This window comes from Balaenoptera acutorostrata, chromosome 5, assembly GCF_949987535.1.
Source record: "Balaenoptera acutorostrata chromosome 5, mBalAcu1.1, whole genome shotgun sequence".
Lineage (NCBI taxonomy): Eukaryota > Metazoa > Chordata > Mammalia > Artiodactyla > Balaenopteridae > Balaenoptera > Balaenoptera acutorostrata.
In genome coordinates this window covers 94,596,464-94,617,693 of record NC_080068.1, presented here as the reverse complement: position 1 = coordinate 94,617,693, position 21,230 = coordinate 94,596,464, and the positions used below count along the sequence as shown (strand labels likewise).

The 21,230-nt window shown below is 38.0% G+C and overlaps 1 protein-coding gene across 7 annotated transcripts in view; it reads right to left on the bottom strand.

The window, feature by feature from the left end:
- Positions 1 to 12,493: 12,493 nt before the first annotated feature.
- The window catches only part of ADGRA3 (adhesion G protein-coupled receptor A3), a 121,232-nt gene continuing 112,495 nt past the window's right edge, over positions 12,494 to 21,230 (bottom strand). For 5 of the 7 annotated variants that reach the window (XM_057546665.1, XM_057546666.1, XM_057546668.1 and 2 more), the window contains 3 exons: positions 20,885 to 21,030; positions 18,780 to 18,875; positions 17,032 to 18,642 (listed from right to left, as the gene is read on the bottom strand). In XM_057546665.1, coding sequence (XP_057402648.1) covers positions 17,400 to 18,642; positions 18,780 to 18,875; positions 20,885 to 21,030 — 1,485 coding nt within the window. In that variant the 3' untranslated portion in view covers positions 17,032 to 17,399. Of the gene's footprint in view, positions 15,098 to 17,031; positions 18,643 to 18,779; positions 18,876 to 20,884; positions 21,031 to 21,230 lie in introns of those variants that run through there. The other 2 variants (XR_009008342.1, XM_057546669.1) reach the window with 2 other exon arrangements.

Below are 21,230 nucleotides of genomic sequence, written 5' to 3'. Positions count from 1 at the left end.
TTCAGAAGAGAGTAGCGAAATCACATACATTCTCAACAATTATGCTTCCTCAACCAATCTAATGGTACTTCATTATACAGTTTTAGCAACTGAGACTTCCATTTATGGTAGTTTCATATTCCTTAGTTACTTCTGGAGGAAATTTTTAAAACACATAATAAGTTCTCTTAAAATCTAATGGAGTGGGGTCTTCACTTCCAGCTATGCTAGAGTAACTGGGATCATACTTGTCCACCATCACAAAGACCTACAAAAATGGACAAAATATGTGAAACAACTGTTTCTGGACATTAGAAAACATGCAGCAAAATCTATGATTCCCCAAGAGAGGAAAAAACATTCAAAGTGAGCACTACAGTCACCCCAGTTTTCTGCCTGGAGGCACATTACAGACCATGCTGGAAGAGAAAACCCAAGTACAGCTCAGGAGTGGCACTGAGTTCATGAGGGAAGACTGGAATTCAGGGAAGCCCATGTGGTTGGAATTTGTGGTAAAGAACCAGAGAGGAGGGAGCTATACAAAGAAAAAGCACCAGGAATCTGCATAGGAATCTGCTCCAGCCTACAACTGAATACTCAGTTGTGCACTCATAGGGTGAAATTTCACAAAATCAGGAAAGAACAACTGAGGACCAATCAGAGCTTAAGTAGGGCTGAGAGATGTTTGAATGTAGCCAGCCAGGGTGGACAGGCCTCTTTGCCCACTGAAAGTAGAGACCTGAGAGTGTCACTGCTAAGTGGTAGGGGTATAACAGCCTTACAGTGAAGGCTACACTAGACAAGCCCTTACAAACAAGCCTCTAAAGAATCAGACAAACCCACAAGTAATTTAACTGCCTTAAGACAGAAGCAGCAAACACTCAACGGCAAAGAATCACAGTTCACGGCCTTCAGTTAAAATTAATAGACTGAGAAGCTGAAAAATGTGGCCCAATAACTATGAAAAAAAGCAGTCAATAGATGATAAGTAGAAATGAGTTATATGATGGAATTACAAACAGGGACTTAGAAGAGGTATTATAAATACATTCAATATTTTAAAGAAAAACATACACATAATGAAAAATACAAAGAAGAAGCAAATTAAATCCTGGAGATAAAATATACAATATCTGAAATAAATAATCCAATGGATGAGTTTAAGAGAGATTAGACACTTTGGAAGAAAAGACCAGTGAAAAGAACAGAAACTATCTAAACTGAAGAACAGAGAGAAAACAGATAGAAAATGAACAGAACTTTGATGATTTGGGGGCAATTGTGGGCTAACTTATGTGTAAGACAAAGAAAAATATTCAAAGGAATAAGGCTGTGGGTTTTATGAATTTTATTGAAAACAATAAACACAGAGATCCAAGAAATATACACACAACAAAAACCACACCAAACACATAATGCAATTTCTGAAAACCAATGATAGAGGAAAATCTTAAAAGTAATCAGAAAAAGACAAATATTTTATAATAAATTAATTCATCAAAGGACATAACAATCTTAAGTTTGTATGTACCTAATTACAGAGTTTAAAATCCACTAGGAATAAAATGACAAAAAAGAAGCAGACGAATCCAAAATTATGGCTAGAGACTTCAATAATGCTCTCTCAGCAAGTGACAGAACAATTAGACAGAAATCAATAATATAGACACCTCAAACACCACCATCAATCTAACTAACCTAATTTACATTTATAGAATGCTCTATCCAATAACAGTAGAATGCACACTCTTTACACATGCTCATAAAACATTCAAAAAGATAGATTATATACTGAGTATAAAACAAGTCAAATTTGAAAAGACTGAAGACTTACAAAGCGTGTTCTCTGATGACAAAGGAATTCAATTAGGAATCAGTAACAATAAAGATACCTGGAAAATCTCCCAACACACTTCTAATGAACACATGATCAAAGAAGAAATGATGAGGAAAGTTTAAAAATATTTTTAAATGACTGAAAAGGAAAGAAAACAAAAATTGTGGGGAACAAGCTAAAGCAGAATTTAGAAGAAATTTTATAGCTCTAAATGCTTACACTAGGAAAGAAGAAAAATCTAATATAAATGAACAAAATTTCCACCTTAAGAATAGAAGGGAATAGCCTCAATTTGATAAAGGGCATCTATAAAAACTCTATACCTAATTCACATTTAATAGTGAAAGACTAAATGCTTTTCCTTTAATATTAGAAATGAGGAAAGAGAAAGAAAACACATACAAATTAGAATTAAAACTGTCTTTATTTGTAGGCAACATGATCACCTAAAGAATCTCAAGAAAATTACTTTAATTTTTAAGTAAATTTAGCAAGTTGCAGATCTATATATGTGTGTGTATATATATATATGTATATACGCACACATAGTTTTTCTATATGTTATCAATGAAAGTATTCCTTCTTTCCTTGCCTGTTAAGCCTGTTTTGCTTTGTTCCACTGCCAGTTCTCAGCTGTTATAAATTTGTTATCCAGCCTTCACACGTACTATATACAAAACAAAACCCTCAGTTAATCATCACTCAGGAAAAGCCTCACACTGCTGTAGATTACAAAAATGGCCACAAACTCTTCCCATCTTGTACGCACACTCCTTTGAAATATGACGTTATCCCTCTTGCTCTTCCCATCAAGAAGGGTAGTCTATTCTTTACCCCTTGAATTTGGACTTGGCCATGTGACTTACTTTAGTGGATGGGACATTAGTAAATGTGTCAGAAGGAAAGGCTTAAAAAGTGCTTCTACAGTGGAGGTTACTTTCTCTTAATGCTCTGTGAACTCTGCAATCACTCTATGAAGAATCCAAAGTTAGTCTACTAATAGGAAAGAACATGTGGTCAAACAAATCATCCCAACTGAGGTCTTCCTACACCATCCAGCCACACACAGAGCTGCCAGCTGACCACAGAGATAAGCCAAGCTGTCTCAAACCAAAAGAAATTCCCACCCAACCCACAAAATTGTGAAAAATAATGCTTGTTAAGCCGCTACATTCCGGGGTGGTTTATTACACAGTAATAGCTACCTGATACATGCTACTTCTGTTTTCATTTCAGTAGTGAAAACAAATCACATGCCCACAACTCACTTCAACGACCAGCATATCCAGCAGGTTTGGGAAGCAAGATCCTAACAGATAGTAATGATTACGCCTCAATGGTTAGGTTGTAAGTCACCTTTATTCTTCAGAGATGTAGATGTTTAGAAGTAAAAATCATATGATGTCGAAGTTTGGTATAAAATAGTCTTCACAGAACGAGCAGACAGGAGGACGAGGACAAAGAGGAGAGAAATAGATGAAGGAAACATGACATGTCGATGATAATTGATTACAGGATATGGATGAAGGGTGTATTCATCTGCTTGGGCTGCCATAACAAAACACTACAGATGTAGTGGGGGCTTGAACAACAGATGTTTTCTCACAAGTCTGGAGGCTGTTAAGTCTGAGATCAGTGTGCCAGCATGGTAGACCTCTGGTGAGAGCTCTCTTCCTGGCTTGCAGGTGGCCATCTTCTCACTGTGTCCTCACGTGACCTTCCTCGGTGTGTACATGTGGAGAGAGAGAGAGGGATGGCTCTCTCTCTTCCTGTAAGTCTAACAATCCTAATCATAGGACTTCATCCTTATGACCTCATTTAACCTTAATTACCTCCTAAAAATCCTATTTTCACATAGAGTCACACTGGGGTTAGGGCTTCAACATATGAATTTGGGGCAGGGGGCACACAAGTCAGTTCATTACAGAGGGGAATTCATACGACTATTTCCGATTTTTCACGTTTGGAAGCTTTCCTAAAATTTGTAAGTGTTCCTGTATTTTGTCCCCTATTGTCTGTTTATACTTCATTCAGTGAGAGACAAAAATATTCCCTGAGAGAAAATTCTGGAAGGTTCTACAGTCCCTTTATACCATTAACAATTCTTGGTTAAGTAGTTAGAAAGTCCAGTTCAAGATAATAAAGCTGTGAATCTGCTTTGGTATCCAATCTTCTACACTCTTCTAGGTTGTTGTAACTACAATAGTTCCAAGGCAGCAACAGGAAAGGCATGGAGACCACCTTGTCCATTTCTGCTCCTTATCTCCCCCATCTACCTGAAGGCCGCTTTAGCTTCTATCAGAAATGACACTTTGGGGAAAGGGACAAGATAAATTTTAACTGGAATTGTCATACATTGGCTTTGAGCTCTCTCTGGGCCCTACTCTGCTACAGTTTTGTTGACATAGGTAGATGCGCATGGTCATTTGAAATTCCTTCCTTAACAGGAAGTCAATGGATCCAGACTCTTCCTGCGGGGACCTCCCTGCTCCTACAGAGGGCACTGTTGGATAAATCTGATGAAAACCCCATACCGAATCTCTCTCTCCTGTGAGGTCCACAGCTGGCCCATGGGAAATATTCACCCATCCTTCTCCCCATATTCTGTGCCTGCTAACCTACCTTACGGCAGCAGCACTCTCTGAACTCTGTCACCAAAGCGGCACTCTGTGAGTTACTTTCCTATTGTCACAAATTCGTGATTTTACAGTTCTGGAGGTCAGATGTTCAAAATCAGTTTCACTGGGTAAAATCAAGGTGCTGGTAGGACTGTGTTACTTCTGAAGGCTCAGAAACCGTTTCTTGCCTCTTCCAGCTTCTGGAGGTTACCTCCATTCCTTGGCTCGTGCCACACTACTTCCATCATCACATCTCCTCTGACCCTCCTGCCTCCCTTTCAAAAGAATCCTTTTAATTACACTGGGCTCACATGGATTATCCAGGATAACTTCCCTATCTCAAGATCCTTAATCACATTTGCAAAGTGCTGTTTGCCATGTAAGGTAACATGTTCACTGGTTCCGGGGATTAGGATGTAGACATCTTTGGGGGGGACCACTATTTTGCCTATACATCCTGTCTAGTACATTTCTTGGAGGTAGGGGTGTGTGTGTTGGACCCTAATTCAATATGCCTCGATTTCAAAGAACACATAAGCAGCCTTTCCAGGTTTCCTCATGGAAGTCCCTCCCACTAGGCTTGAGGTAAAGAAGGTAGCACACTGCACTCCTCGCCCAAGGATGGCAACTGGTCCTCCAAAGATCTCTTCTCCAGTCTCTTCACAAAAGCCTATCTGACCTCTTCTTTGATCCTTATGTCTGTCAGACGGATATAGTTGTGGAATGTGTTCCTTTACAGTTCTTTAGTAAAATTTACATGTGATGCTTTCAGTCCATTTGGTATCCTGATATTGTCAGTACTTCAAATTGGTACCTTAGTTGAAACTGAGGCAGGGCGCATTCCATTCTAACATCTTGTACATAACTATTTCCCTAAAGTAGAAATATGAAGTAGATCTTCAGGAATTGTTAAATTCTTCAAGCATGTCTTATTTTGTGACAGAATAATGTATTTGATGAGTCAAAAGGAACTTCATTATTCAAAGGTGATTACTAAAGGAACAACATTCTGTCAAATGCAAAAATATTTTTAGGAGAGTATTTTTGCTTCTGAAAAGCTTTTCAGTCAGTTTTGCTGTTCCTTCTTGAATTAAGAACTATCACTCAACCAATCTTCTGTTCATGTGAAAAAGAATAATTTTAGCTGGAGAGCAAATCTCACCTGAAAAATATTAAATGTGCTACATGATGTTGGCATACTCTATTTTGTTTAAAGAAATGTATTTTTTCATTCTTAAACCTCTTTCTATTAGTGTAACGGCTAAACTCATTTATAAAAATCCACAAAATAATGGTGTCAAAAATTATGTTCACATTATTTTTAGGCATTTTTACTCAAATGATGAAAATGCATTAGTGTGTTTATCCAAAAATGTAATTGCAGCTTTCACTTCTCGGATCTGGAGTATTTCTTCCATCAAACATTTCATTAAAATAAAGATGTCTAACCTTTGAGAACACACCAAAAAATGAGACGGAGTCTCTACTGGTATATTCGCTTGAACTCATTGGGGATATAGGTAACAGAAATCAAATATAGCTTCAATTAAAAAAAAAAAAAAGGTGGTGGGAGGGGACCCAGTGGCAGAAAAATTCAGTGATAGAAGGTATGTCACAGAACTCACAGGTAGGGAATGCAGCTGACTTTAGGATAACTCTAAACCCAGGCACTCAAAAGCCTTTGTGACTCTCTTTTGTTGCCACTCCCTCTGGTTTTCTGCATCATTCTCTCTGGCTGCAGGGTTACATGTCAGAATATATGACAACCAAAGGATCCTGAGTCATCAAATTATCAATCAAGTGACTAGGAGAGACTTCTCAGTTCAAATTCCCAGGGAAGAGACTGCCTGCCCTGGCTTGGGCCATGTACCTGTTCCTGGAATAATTAACTACAGCCCGATGTGACACTGCATAAAGATGGTATCGATGAAATGGAGGGGCGCAAGAAAGACAACTATAGCAGGTCATTCCAAAAGTGTCTGGATAGAGTGATGCTGAATACCCAAGAGACAGCTCAGACCTGTGCACGTAAATCCCATAGGTTGCTGAGAGTGTATACTTCCCATGTTGTATTATGTTTGCTTCTTCCATCTGTGGAAGTGGCATCTAGCAAGGCCACGTTTTATGCTACCATCTTTGGTTGGGGATAAGCACAGAAGGATGCAAGAAATAAAAATGTGAACACCAAACCCATGTGGCTATAAACTTGCAGAGGCAACAAACCAGAGCCCAGGTCATTACTGATAAAACTCCCCTGTTCTCTGTCCCTAAATGTAGGTAGGATTTCTTCCTGTGGATGTAGCACATTGAGGGACTCAGTTTCATGTGGTCATCTTGGCTACAAACCCCTGTCTCTCCAAGCACCAGGCTTTCAGTCCTGTCCCTATATGAATGTCAAGAGCCAAGTCCTTTACTCAACAAAACCTGCCAAACCTTCCAGGCCTGTCTTGGTACCAGGTTGCCAGTTTAACCCTGAAGGCAGTAAAATGTATGGAAATCTCATATGAAAACCACTTATCAAACACAGTTTGCATTCAATGTTAGGAATGCTTAAGTTGTAATGAAAAATCCATTTATCTGACTCAAACGAGTCTTTTAGTTTCCTTTTGTTGTTGATTATAATAATTCTAAAGTTACAGGGTTTTCTTCAGCTTTTCGTAAAGCTAAACTATTTTGGGGAATAGTCTATATGAGAAGATGATCTAAATGTCTTAGAAGCACTGTTAGAATTGCTCTACGGCAAGATATTCTCTTAGTGTCCTGCCTACACTGAGGAGACGCCCATGCAACGTATCTTCAAATGGGAGCACGTTCAGGCAACTGTACCCCACAGAATTCACACCCAGAAATTTCTAATGGCATGGAAGAAAAACTATCAAAACAAGTAGTTAAGAAATTTAAGCAGGCAAGGGGATCCTAGGTGGGAAGGTTAAAAACAGAAATAATGAATAAACTTTAAACAGTACAGTAGTTTCTCACTATACTCTAGGGTAAATAGAAATAGCGTGTTATATTCTTCAAAATAAACAAAAAAGAAAACAACATGAAGATTTTAATATATAGTTTATAAGGTTTAGATGGATAATCTTATGGTCTTCATTGTTTCTAAACAACATTCAGAGGGAAATATACAGCTCTAAATGTATATTACAGAAAAAAAAAAAGGATTAACCCCATTTTAAAAGCTAGAGAAAGAACAGCAATGCAAACCTCAAAAAACATGGGAAAAAGGAAATAATGAAGAGCAAAAGGCAATGAAAGTAGAAAGCAAACACACAATGGATAAAATGGACAATACCAGAGTCGATTTTCTGAAAAGGTTAATACAAGTGACAAACCTCTAGGAATACTGAATTTTTTAAATGGAGAAAACACAAAATAGCATTATCAGGAATGAAAAAGGTGAAATTAGTACATACCTTAAAGGTTGAGAGGATATTATGAAGTACTTTATGACAGTAAGTGTGTCAACTTACATGAAATGAACAGATACCTTAAGAAAATTATACGACTTACCACAACTGAACAAGAAGATATAGAAAATCTTTAATGACTCAGTATCTTTCAGAAAATTTAATCTGTAATTTAAAACTACCCATGAAAGGAAAACTGATGCCCAGATAACTTCCTTGAAAATTCTTCCAAATTAAGATGTAAAACTAATACCAATTTTATAAAAACTTCTTCAGAGAATAGAGAATAACTAAAGTAGCACCATTCATCTTAAGAGGCTGGTATAATATTAATCTAAAACCTAGTAAGGATTATTAAAAGAAAATTATGGACCAATTTCTCTAATAAACATAAATGCAAAAATCTAAAAATGCATATGCAAATAAAACCCAATAATGTATTGAAAGGATAATATTTTATGATCAAATAGTATTTATTCCAGAAATGCAGGGGTGGTTTAACATTCAAAATTCAGTCAGTGTACTTGACTATAATATCAGAATACAGGAGAAAACCATTCAAACATTTCAACAAATATTGAAAAGGCACTTGATAAAATCCAAATCTCATTCATGGTAAAACTCAGCTAATTCAGCTGAGGTAAAACTCAGCTAACTCATGGTAAAAAAGAAAACTTTCTTAATATCATAAAAGCTATTTACAAAACACCTAAATCTAACGTCATATCAAAAGATGAAATACTAGAGGACTATGAGTGTAAAAATCCTCAATAAAATAATAGCAAAAAAAAAATTCAACAGCACATTAAAAGGATTATATACCATGATCAAGTAGGATTTATTCCTGGAGTGAAAGGATGATTCAATACATGAAAGTCAATCAATGTACTATACCACATTTACAAAATAAAGGGGAAAAAAAAACCCATGAGCACCTCAACTGATGCAGGAAAAGCACTGATAAAATTTAGTACCCTTTCACAACAAAAGCATTCAACAAACTAGGAATAAAAGAAAACTACTTCAACATAACAAAAACCATATATGAAAAGCCCACAACTAACATCACACTCAATGGTGAAAAACTGAAAGTTTTTCCTCTGAGATCAGGAACAAGATGAAAACACTAATTTGAAAAGATATATGCACCCCAATGCTCATAGCAGCATTATTTACAATAGCCAAGATATGGAAGCAACCTAAGTGTCCATCAACAGATGAATGGATAAAGAAAATGTGTGTGTGTGTGTGTGTGTGTGAGAGAGAGAGAGAGAGAGAGAGAGAGAGAGAGAGAGAGAGATAATAGAATATTACTCATCCATAAAAATGAATGGAATTTCACCATTTGCAACAACATGGTCAAATCTGGAGGGTATTATGCTTAGTGAAGTAAGTCAGACAGAGAGAGATGAATACTGCATGTTTTCACTTATATGTGGAATCTAAAAAATAAACAAATGAATATAGCAAAACAGAAACAGACTCACAGATACAGAGAACTAGTGGTTACCAGTGGGGAGAGGGGTGGGGGGGAAGGGCAAGATAGGGGAAGGGGATTAAGAGGTACCAACTACTAGGTATAAGATAAGATACAAGGATGTAATGTACAGCACAGGATGTAATGTATGAGAATACAGTCAGTATATTACAATAATTTTAAAAGTAGTATAAACTATAAAAACATCGAATCACTACACTGTACACCTAAAACTAATATAATATTGTAAATCAACCATACTACAATTTGAAAAAATTTTTTTAAAGACAAAGATACTTTCATCGCTTCTATTCAACATAGTACTGGAAGTCCTAGCCAAAGCAGTTAGACAAGAAAAAGAAACAAAATTTACCCAAATTGAAAAGGAAGAAATAAAATTATCTCTGTTCAAAAATGACATGATCTTACATAAGGAAAATTTAACATTGAAAACAAACTTAGAATAGACAAATTCAGCAGAGTTACAAGGTACAATATCAAGTCACAAAAATCAGTTGTGTTTCCACTAACAATGAACAATCCAAGCAATGAAATTAAGAAGACAATTCCTTTTATAATACCATCAAAAACAAATAAAATACAGTTGACCCTTGAACAACACAACACAGGCTTAAACTGTGCAGGGTCCACTTATACACGGATTTTTTCAATAAATGTGTACTACTGTAACTACTACTATAACTACTACATGTCCTATAATAAACATGTTATAATGTCAATATGACCCAAAGAGACCTAAAGATTTAGCTCAATCCCTTATCAAAATCCAAAACATGTTTTTTGCAGAAATAGAAAAACCCATCCTAAAATTCATTTGGAATCTCAAATAACCCCAAATAACCAAAGTAATCATTATGTGCGTTATTATGTCCCCCAGAACTCCTATGTTGAAGTTCTGACCCCCAGTAGCTCAGAATGTGACCATATTTGGAGACAGGACCTTTAAAGAGGTAACTGGGGTGGGCCCTAATCCAATCTGACTGGTGTCCTTAAAGGAGGAAATTTGAATACATTAGAGAGACGTCAGGGATGTACATAAAGAGAGGAAAGGCCATGTGAGAATGGAGAGAGAAGGTGGCCATCTGAAAGTAATGAGAGAGGCCTCATAAGGAACCAAACTTGTCAATACCTTGATCTTGGACTTCTAGCATCCAGAACTGTGAGAAAATAAAAGTGTGCTGTTTAAGCCACCCAATCAGTGGTATTGTATTATGGTAGCCCTAGCAAACTAATACTACACTCTTGAAAAAGCAAAACAAAGTTGGAGGTCTCACACTTCCTGATCTCAAAACTTATTACAAAGCTACAGTAATTAAAAGTGTGGTACTGACATAAAGAGAGACATATAGATCAATAGAATACAATAGAGAGCCCAGGAACAAGCCCTCAGAAACAGGGTCAAATGATTTTCAACAAGGGTGGCAAGACCATTCAATGGAGAAAGGACTGTCTCTTCAACAAATGATGCTGGGAAAACTGAATATCCACAGGCAAAAGAATGAAGCTGGATCCTTACTTTAACATAAAATGTATCAAAGACCTAAATGTAAGACTTAAAACTACAAAACTCTTAGAAGAAAACATAGGGGAAAAGCTTTATGACACTGGATTGGCAAAGATTTCTTGAACATGATACCAAAGCATAGGGAACAAAAGTAAATATAAACTGGACACCAAATTACAAACTTCTGTATGTCAAAGGACACAATGAATAGAATTAAAAAGAAATCAATGAAATGGAAGAAGATATTTGCAAATCACATATCTGATAAGGAGTTAATATTCAGAATAGATAAAGCACCTACAATTCAACAACAACTCAATTAAGAAATGGACGAAGGATTTGAACAGACATTTCTCCAAAGAAGATACACAAATGGCCAACAAACATGTGAAGAGATGCTCGATATCACTTATCATTAGTGAAATGAAAATCAAAACCAAAATGAGATATCACCTCACACCATCAGGTAAGCTACTACCAAAAAAAAAAAAGAAACAAACAAAACCCCAGAAAATAAGTCTTGGCAAGGATGTGAAGAAATTGGATCCCCTGTGCACTGTTGGTGAGAAAGTAGGATGGTGCTGCCCCTAGGAAAAGCAGTACAGTGGTTCCTCAAAAATTTTAAAGTAGAATTACCATATGATCCAGTAATTCCTTTCTGGACCTAAACCCAAAAGAACTGAAAATAGGGACTAGAAGAGAGAGTGTACAGAGGTACACTCATGTTCATAGCAGCACTATTCACAAAAGCCAAAAGGTAGAAACAACCCAAATGTCCACTGGCAAATGAATGGATAAAGAAAATGTGGAATATACATGCCACCTTAAAAGGGAAATAAATTCTGACATATGCTTACAACATGAATGAACCCTGAGGACATAATGCTAAATGAAATAAACCAGTCAGAAAAAGACAAATACTGTATGACTCCACTTACAAGAGGTGTGTAGAGTACTCAAATTTACGGAAACAAACTAGAATGATGACAGCCAGAGGCTGGGGGCGGGGAGTGGGGAGTTGTTGTTTAATGGGTATAGAGTTTCCATTTTGCAAGACCAAAAAGTTCTAGGGATTGATTGCAAAACAACTGTGTATATATTTAACCTTTAGGAAATGAGCCTTCCAATATAATCATTTTTAAATGAGAATATGAAGGACATAGTTCAGCAGAATGGATACTGAATTTCTATTGAATTCTTTTCAAAACTGACCATCACATAATTTGCAAACTGACCTAAAACCTAGCATTTTTGTTTGGAACTCATAAAGGGTCAGTGCTTAAAAGTAAGATTTTTAAAAAGGTAATGAAGACTAGGTGGGAATAAAGCTCACTGTCGAACATACCAGGAATTTATCCCTGTGACAATCTGATTAATTGCTCACTAAGCCATCTCCCTTTCCTTCCTGGACACATACCTAGACTACATTTCCTGGATTCCGTGTAGTTAGGTGTGGTCACAACTGGGTTCTGGCCAATGGACTGTGGGTAGAAAAAAATATATGCCATCTCCAGGCCTGATCCATAAAACCCTCCCATTTGCCATCCCCCATCCTCTGAGGAAGTACCAAGAGAAGGGCAGAAACCTGGGTGAGAACTCCTGGGGAGAAGTGCCATGCTAGGAACATACATGCCAGACTATTACTTCAGCAAGAAACTTTTATTGCGTTAAGCCTCTAAAATGTTGACTTTTTAAAAAAGTTTACCCAGACTCAACATGAAAGTTAAAAAAAAAAAACTAAGCGGTAAAAATTTGTTAACCATGGTTGGCCACCAAATTGACGTTTTTACACAGTTTCATAAAGGAATGGACACTGATAACAAAAAATACCTGTTTAGAACTGGAGTTCATTACTTTCACGTGGAGTATCTTCCTAGACACAATCTTCAACCTGAGTTGGTACACATGACTAGACCTGGCTTTGCAAGCAATCATAAGTTGCATATATTTGCTCATCTGAACACTCAATTTTTCTGTACAAGCAAAACTTCATCAATATTATATGCCAAGACAGAATGAACACAATGATTGCAAAATTGAAAATATGATTAGCTGAATTCTTTATATTGTTGGAACAACCCCATTAAGGACTATATCTGAAGAGCCCTCTGAAAATATTTTGAACTTTTTGAATATACTTAGAATACTCTGGTAAATAAAAGCCTTCATCAGATAGGCTCAAACTAGATGGCAGCAGCATACAACGGAATTTAACTCTTTTTCCTTCTACCATTTTATATACATGACACAGAAGGACAGTACATGTTTCAAACAGAACGAAGCAAAACTTCGTTAAACAAGTTCTAAGCTAATTCTAAGCATCAAACTCTATAAGCAAAGGTAGCGGTCCACTGCTGACTATACAAATGGGGGGTTCTTAATATTAATATTATGGTCCTGTAAGTTCACACTCAGTATCCACCTCTGAGTCAATGACATCCACGGTGAAAAGATGCTGAAAAAAACCTACGACCAGAGGCTGCCTGAGACTTCATGCCACACAGAGCTGGGTACACCACGGAAGGTAGAAAGACAGGACTCATTAACCTACAGTGATTAAGTTAATACTCAACTTATGTTCCTCAATTGATGCCTCCAGTATTCCAGTATTACCACTGGCTATGAGCCTCTAATGGCCAATATAAGACATGGTTCTAGACTGGAGACCCGTAGGTAGGTTGGGAAGAAAGTTCAATTAATACCAAAACTTAAAAAAAATCTTATTGATTGCTATTTCATCTTTGTCTAAAACCAAGCAACATATAGTCAAAGATTTTTATTACTAACAAATTTATAAAGTTACAAATTTCTCCTTGAAGAGTTTGCTTTATTTATACAAATAAATCTATTGGTTTTATTACTACTTATATTTCAGTGGGAAAACAAGTGAGTTGATCCATATGACAGTATTAATATAAATTTAGGGAAAATACAGCAAAATTGGCGTAAGTGATAAAATGACTTAAGTTCGGGAAATATCGTTAAGTAGTTATAAATAATCAAATCATTTCTTAGCTAAGAGCACTGAAGTGAATATTAAAGTAATTGAATGATTCTGGGAATGTGAAAGGAAAAACAAAATTAACATTTGTTTTAAATTTCGGATTGCTGTTGTATGCAACACTTAACTTGATGATTTAGTTTAATTCCTGCATCAAACGCATTCAGCTAATTTTTTTACTTCCTCATTTTTTATGGTCTCAACCAACTTCAGTTTGGGTATTTGAACTCAATGCCTGAAATACACAGGCCTAAAGGTTTTAACATTGTTACTTCTCAATAATAAACACAATCTAAACCTTAGCATCTACACATAAATTGCCATCTGTTTATATTATACCAATTTAGATAAATAGTGAACATGGATGTAGAGTTACATTAAGTTACACGTGCAAAATAGCCTGAGATTTAGAAATTAGTTGCCACCTATTTACAACCTGAAATATTAACATACTTTTACACCTGTATATAAATCACAAAAAATACTCATACACAAACCTAATTTCTAATTGTTACCTAAAAATAGATTAGCATATAACATCATTATATATATATATAAAGTGTGCATAGTACACACATTACATAGTATATAACAGCTTGATTTAAAGAAAAACTTTCATGGAATAAATCATGTGTGTTTCCTTAAGTAGAATATGACCAATTATATCTCATTATGAAATTAAAACTCAAAATAGGGACTTCCCTGGTGGCACAGTGGTTAGGAGTCTGCCTGCCAATGCAGGGAACATGGGTTGGATCCCTGGTCTGGGAAGATCCCACAAGCCACGGAGCAACTGGGCCCGTGAGCCACAACTACTGAGCCTGCTCTCTGGAGGCCACGTACCACAACTACTGAGCCCGCGTGCCACAACTGCTGAAGCCTGTGCGCCTAGAGCCCGTGCTCCGCAACCAGAGAAGCCACCGCAATGGGAGGCTGGCACACTCAACAAAGAGTGGCCCCTGATCTCCGCAACTGGAGAAAGCCCGCGTGCAGCAACAAAGACCCAACGCAGCCAAAAATAAATAAATAAATGAAATTTAAAACAAAACAAAACTCAAAATAACCAGGATGAGAATAAAGTTTAGTAAAATTATACATAATAAGACACTGTGAAGAGCACGGGTGCTTGCCTTCAGAGAAGCAATCAAAGCACAGCGGCCGTGGCATCAGAGAACATGGACCTGGTCCAGGATGTGGCATAACCTGCTGGTACTTCAGCAGGTAAGAAACTCTTTGAGCCTCAGTTGCTGAAAATTTAAAATGAGGAAAATGAATGAACTGATTTTTAAGAAAACTGAAACATATCTTAAGAGTTTATGATTCTATGAAAAACAGAGAAACCTCAACTAGCAACAAGCCATAGATTATAAAAGACAAATATGGGAAGGATGCAATGTTTTATTCACTTCTTATTCACAAACATCAAATTTCAATTCAAATACTAAGAATATAATGCATCAAGTCATCACTCATCAACTATGCTTTGTATATCAAAACACTCTGAATATTTTTAGTGGAATCTTCATTTTATTCCAAATATTTGATTTCTTTCCAATCCCCAACTCTACCAGTCCCAGGCTTCTTTTCCTTCTGTTACCTACAAGAAGCTCTGTTTAAATTAATAAATGCTTACTGAAGGGTGAACATTTCCAAGAAGAGAAAGCCCTTACTTCCTGTGGAAGTAGGAAAAAGCAGAAGAACAAAGTTCTTTTTCTATTTGACCTACGGGTCAAAGAAACAGATTAAACATTGGAATGATGTACTGCAAAATAACAGAGCAAAATTTAAATAACAGTAACAATTAAAAAAACGAATTATTTACTCCATTCCTCATTAGTTTGTTTTGGTCATTTCTAAACATCATCCTGCACATATATATCAACTTACCTGGAGACCCTAGGCCAGGCGGTAGTTAAATGTACAGGTGCCAGATCTATCTACTTAATTGCCTTGTTTCCTCCACCAAAAAGAATGCCTTTAAAACAACACCTAACAAAAGGCTTAACTAGAACCACCAGTTTTATTATTGCGAAGTAATTTCTAATGCAGTAACCCAATGAAAAGTGAACACTTACACTATAATGTGTGATCGCCTGGTATCATCTCTGAGAATTACTCTAAGTAAGCAGTAAATTGCTCAGATTCTGAGGTTTATCAAGCTTGACTTTAGCATTTCTTGGATATATATTTTGAATCTGATCTGATTCAAACCTTGAGACTACTGCCAAAAACAGATCTAAGCTGTGCCAATCTTTCCAGGCGTTGACTTGCATATCGGCGAGAAGCGAATGCACAAAGGAGCCAGGGCAGACCCAATCTAACTTTCCCGGAAAGGACCCCAGTAAGCCTGGAGACAGGAGATAGATAAGGACTGCAGTGCATCATTGACCAACGATAACTTTTGCATCAGACCTGTTTTTGCCCTTAGAGTGGAATTTAAAAATTAGAACTTTAGCATGAACCTGAGGAACTTTATCTGTTTAAGAACAAAGTAACAGCCAACAGATAGGAGCCAATATTGAAGAATCCAAAATAAGTGAACGTGAACCTTGTATGACACCTCTTCATTTACGTTCATATATGGGAAGGGGATGAAGAGGCAAACTTCCAGTTATAAAATAATTAAGTCATGGGGATGCAACGTACAGCATAGGGAACAGAGTCATAAATATTTTAAGAACTTTGTATAATGACGGATGGTAACTAGACTTACCATGGTGATTACTATCTTCATAAAGTATAAAAATATCAAACAAATCACTATGTGGTACACCTGAAACTAATATAATAAGTCAATTATATTTCAATTAAAACAGAAATAACGTGCTGGGGGAAAAAAAAAGAATAAGTAAACCCCAGTATAAACCACTGAAAAGCCACAAAAAAATCAAAAATAGTATTAATAAGATGGGCAAAAGTAATGCAATTTAGGAAAAGCTTTTCAGGCATCTCCATTTTCAAAAAAAATTCTGTGAGATTTAAAAAAAAAAAACTTGTAGCATTTAAAAAACTGTATTTATAAAATACAACAATCCAAAAGCTCTTTGATTTATATGCCATCAGTGGAGCTAATCATGTAAAACTCTGATAACTGATACATGTATAATTAAACTATCCCAATGCACAAACTTCATTCAAATAGCACTAAATGCTCCTGAAATGTAAAAATATAAGATTGACACAATGACAAACACCTATTTATTGTATTACATACAAGCCTGAAATGTTAAGTAGATATTACAGATCCCAAGAAAATTACATTTCAGATTCCCAAAATGTCCTGCTGGTGCTTTGACAACTAAAACAAGCACCATAGGGTTTTTAGAGGGTTTTTTTTTTTTTAGAGAGTTTTTTGTTTTTTTTTCAAAATTCATAAAAAAGCAACACGTGGGGGATATAAAATACATAAAATCCAAAACTTACAAGTTTATTCAAAATTCTTTTGAATCCCTAAGTTGGCTGTAAACAGTCGGTTTTTACATGTTCATAGCTTAAAGGAATGTGAGTATCACAGTTTATATGGATTTCTGCCCAGGAAGCCCACCAATGCTACACAGTAGTTTCGTGTTTCCATAATCCAGTCCTCACATTGCCAGTGCTATCCATACCCAGCAAGGGTCCATCCTGCCCAGTGCTTTTGATTGGTCCGTTCTGAATGGCCAAGTTGAGGCCATAAGACTTCTGCTGACTTTCAAGTTCAACTACAGTTGGCTTCCTTAATGCATCTTTTTTACTACTAGTTGAAACGGGCTTTTCAAAATTCCTGCTGCTTTTGGGAAGTGTGCTACAAGCATCACTGCTATCTTGTTGGGGAGGGTTGTACTGTCTCTCTCTGTAGGCTAAGTAAGCCCTTCGGCTCCGAGAGTGTCCTTCATTACTGCCCGGCCGGCTTTTCGACAGGCCATTCTGCACGCTGCCTTCCACGCTCGTGGGGACGTCATAGGCATATTCTCTTAGGACTGTGAGTCTGCTGGCCCGGTACCCTTTACTTCTGTTCTTATGATGGCGGCTTGGGTGCACGTTTGTTCGAAATGGAACTTCTAAAGGCGCCACATGCATTTTAATATCGTTGTCCATCGAATGCTCTGTCAGACTATTGTCAAGCTGAGGTGTGGCGTTCAAAGGTAGAGAGTTGCTATGGCACTGAGCTGCAGCAGCCTGCAAGTTTGTTAATTTGCAGCCCTGGGAGGAGTTTTTGAAGCTCGATGCACTCTTGTTTGTGCACGAAGATTCTGTGCTGCTGTTGGTGCACTTGGGGGCCTCCCCGCTCGGCCCACTGGAGCTGGGGGGCTGCACGTTGACCTGGACCGAGTACGCGCTCCGGCCCGGGCAGCAAGTCATGATCCACGCGAGCCGGACGTCCTCCCTGTTGACACAATGGTGAACCACGATAAACGCACTGAGGCTCAAACACGTGGCTCCAAAAAAGAAGCTAAAAACCAAGTCTAAAGGGTAATACAAAGAAACAGCCAAGGCCCCAAACATCCACAAAGCGACATATAAGAGCAAGGTAAGGCTGGCTCCCAGAAGTTGAGAATGGAAAGTATGCTCATTTTCCAGGGCTGACGTCGAAATGAGGGAGAGAGACAGGGAATCCTGATGATTTACTTCGCCATTTTCGTTGGCTGCCAGCCTCTGCTGCTCCTCACTGGGTTCCTTCAGCTCGTATTTGCGCTCAGGGTGTCTTTTCAACTGAATAAATATGCTTAGAAAGTACATACAGTTTACAAAAGTGATGAAGCTTGCAGGCCCGTAGAAGGCTCCCAAGGAGGGTTCCCATGCCATCCAGCAGCTAGGAAAGAAAATGGTGTACCAGCTCAGATGCTACATATGTCAACAAAGCGTTTAAGAAACTGCAGTAAACTTTAGTGCTTAGGCAACAGAAGAGAAGCAATCGACTCAGGTACGCAGAGAACACTAAATACTCACTAGGGCGCATTTGGCCGACTACCGTAATTCTTGATGTTTGCTGCTGCTGTTATGCCGCAAACTATAACGGGTATCCCGCCACCGATCAGGTAAAACCTAGAAAGGGTAGTGATGGAAATAACAGCACATCAATCCAATTTATTAAGGTGGACACATCACAGTATCTCAGTACTGCAGAAGTTATTCCTTCAAGATTCATTACTATTCCAATAATGCATTGAAGGTTAACATTTAAAGGCTGCTTTGTTAACAATAACACTTTTTAAAGTTTTTATTTATTTTGCATTTCTTTTTTTAAAGAAAGCGTAAGTTTTCTGAGTTAAGGAAAGCTGATCAGCTTCTGCCACCCTGTGGACAGGCAAAGTAACAGTAAGCTACTACAGGTAGGGCTTTAGTTTATACTTTTTTCTTTTGGGGGAATGGGGGCTTCTTTTAGATTCAGCTGATGAAGCAGAAAGTTAGGCCACTACATAATGGATTTTAAGATCTTACTGTGCCACAGTTCAGAATAAATATGTAATGACGTTATTTATTTATTAATGTCCGGCTAAACCTGCATATTCCAGGATGTTCTACTGCTGTGTATGCTTACCTTCAGTCAGCTGAGATTGGGACAAGGAAGATACCTGGATCCCAGCAACGTCCTGCAGCACTCAGGCCCTTCCTGACCCCTTTCCCACAGACTAGCTGGTGCAGGAAGAAATGAGGGAGACAGAGTGGCTGGTCCTATGAAGAACAACTTTTTGCGGGGAGGTGCAGCTTCTTTGAGTTCTCTGAAAAGAGAACAGGGAACGTCCTGCCCCGGCTAGCTACCCCTGGGTACAGCCAATCTTAATTCTGCATTTGCCAGGTCCAAAGACACAGTCCAAATGCTAATTGGCTGGATAAAGGCAATATTCGTAACACATTTTTTCTTAGTCATTCTCACAGGTACTAAAATCCTTTAATATGGTATCATTGCTGAAAAAAGACAGCTAATTACCCTATAAAACTATAACCCTGTCTTCTACTTCCCAGATTAGAGGCAGGCCAACGTCCGTGACCCTGCCCTTCTTCCTGCTATACTAATTCATAGCTGCTTCTTACCTGAAAAGAAGGCATCAGTTCACCCAAATTTATCTCGGGCTCCACATTCCTCTCTGCCACTCCTTCCCCACCCGACTCTGGGGCTGCCTGTTATCAAATAACCCTTATTTTGCAGCTTTAAATCTTCTTCTCCACTGCATATTCCTTCCAGCCTATAAGTCTATTCACGTTTTCCCCATCTTCTAAAACTTTCCCTCAACCACCAACTTCTTTCTTGCTCCCTTTGGTGACAAATCCCTGGAAACAATAGCACCATCAAGTGCCTCACCTTTGTCACCTTACTGTGAGATGAGGCCCCTTCCACCTGCCATGCTACTGAAACCGCCCTCTCTGGGGCCAGCAGACTCAAGGCAAGCCCCACATCCACCCTCCAGGTAGCCGCCATGCTGGGGTTTCTTTAAGCTCAAGGACATGGGGGAAGGAGAGCATCCTAAAGGGTGAGCCTGCACTGTCTAAAGCAAAGGGGGTACCTGCAGGCCACTGGGGACTGCACAGGCTTTGCAGTCCAAGCTGCCTTTTTGTTTTTAATCACCTAACAGAAAGGAAACCTAACAGAAACCTAACAGAAAGCTGCATGAGGATAGGTAGGATTCCCATCTCTTGGCCAAACGCCATCCCTCAGTTCCTTTAATACCACTGACAAGGGTGTCAAATCACATCCTGCCATCTGACCGTGGCCCAGCACTCCTGCTGTCCCTTCCCGCCCACAGAACCGCTCTCCCCCGAATCTTCAATGTTCTCTTTCAATTCTTCCCTTTATCTGCTATGGCCCATTGATACGGCCCAGGGATCATTCTTAACTAACTTTTCTCTAGGAGAGGTTGCTTGTTATCACTGCTTCAACGAATACACGTGGGATACATAACTTCACAAAGCACTCCCAGTTGCAAGGCTGCTTACAAGTCCATTTTTTTTACTTTCCAAAATTCACTGAGCAATTTTTTGTTATGACCATGCTTCATTAAATTTAAGATGTAATGGACATTTAACATAAAACAGTACACAAATATATTAGATACCTGAGCATTGGTCTTGGTGGAGGTGGCAACTCATCAGGATCCTGGCATCTTTTAGCTTTTCTAGTGACTTGTTTGTAGATATTTCGAGCTGTCACTCCCACCCAGAGAACTGTAGCAAGGGTGGAATAATGAAGAATTATTCCAACCTAGAAAGAAGATTGAAGAATACATGAACTAAAACAAACAAAATTCCCCTTTACAGTCATAAAGTACAGTAGCTGCCAGTAAGCTTTATCAAAAAGACTGGTAAGTTTCTTTTGAAAATCTGACTCAAAAACAGTATGAAGGTGTATTCTAATGATCAATTCCTTCGCCTGCTGATGAAACAAAGAAAGCACTCTAACAG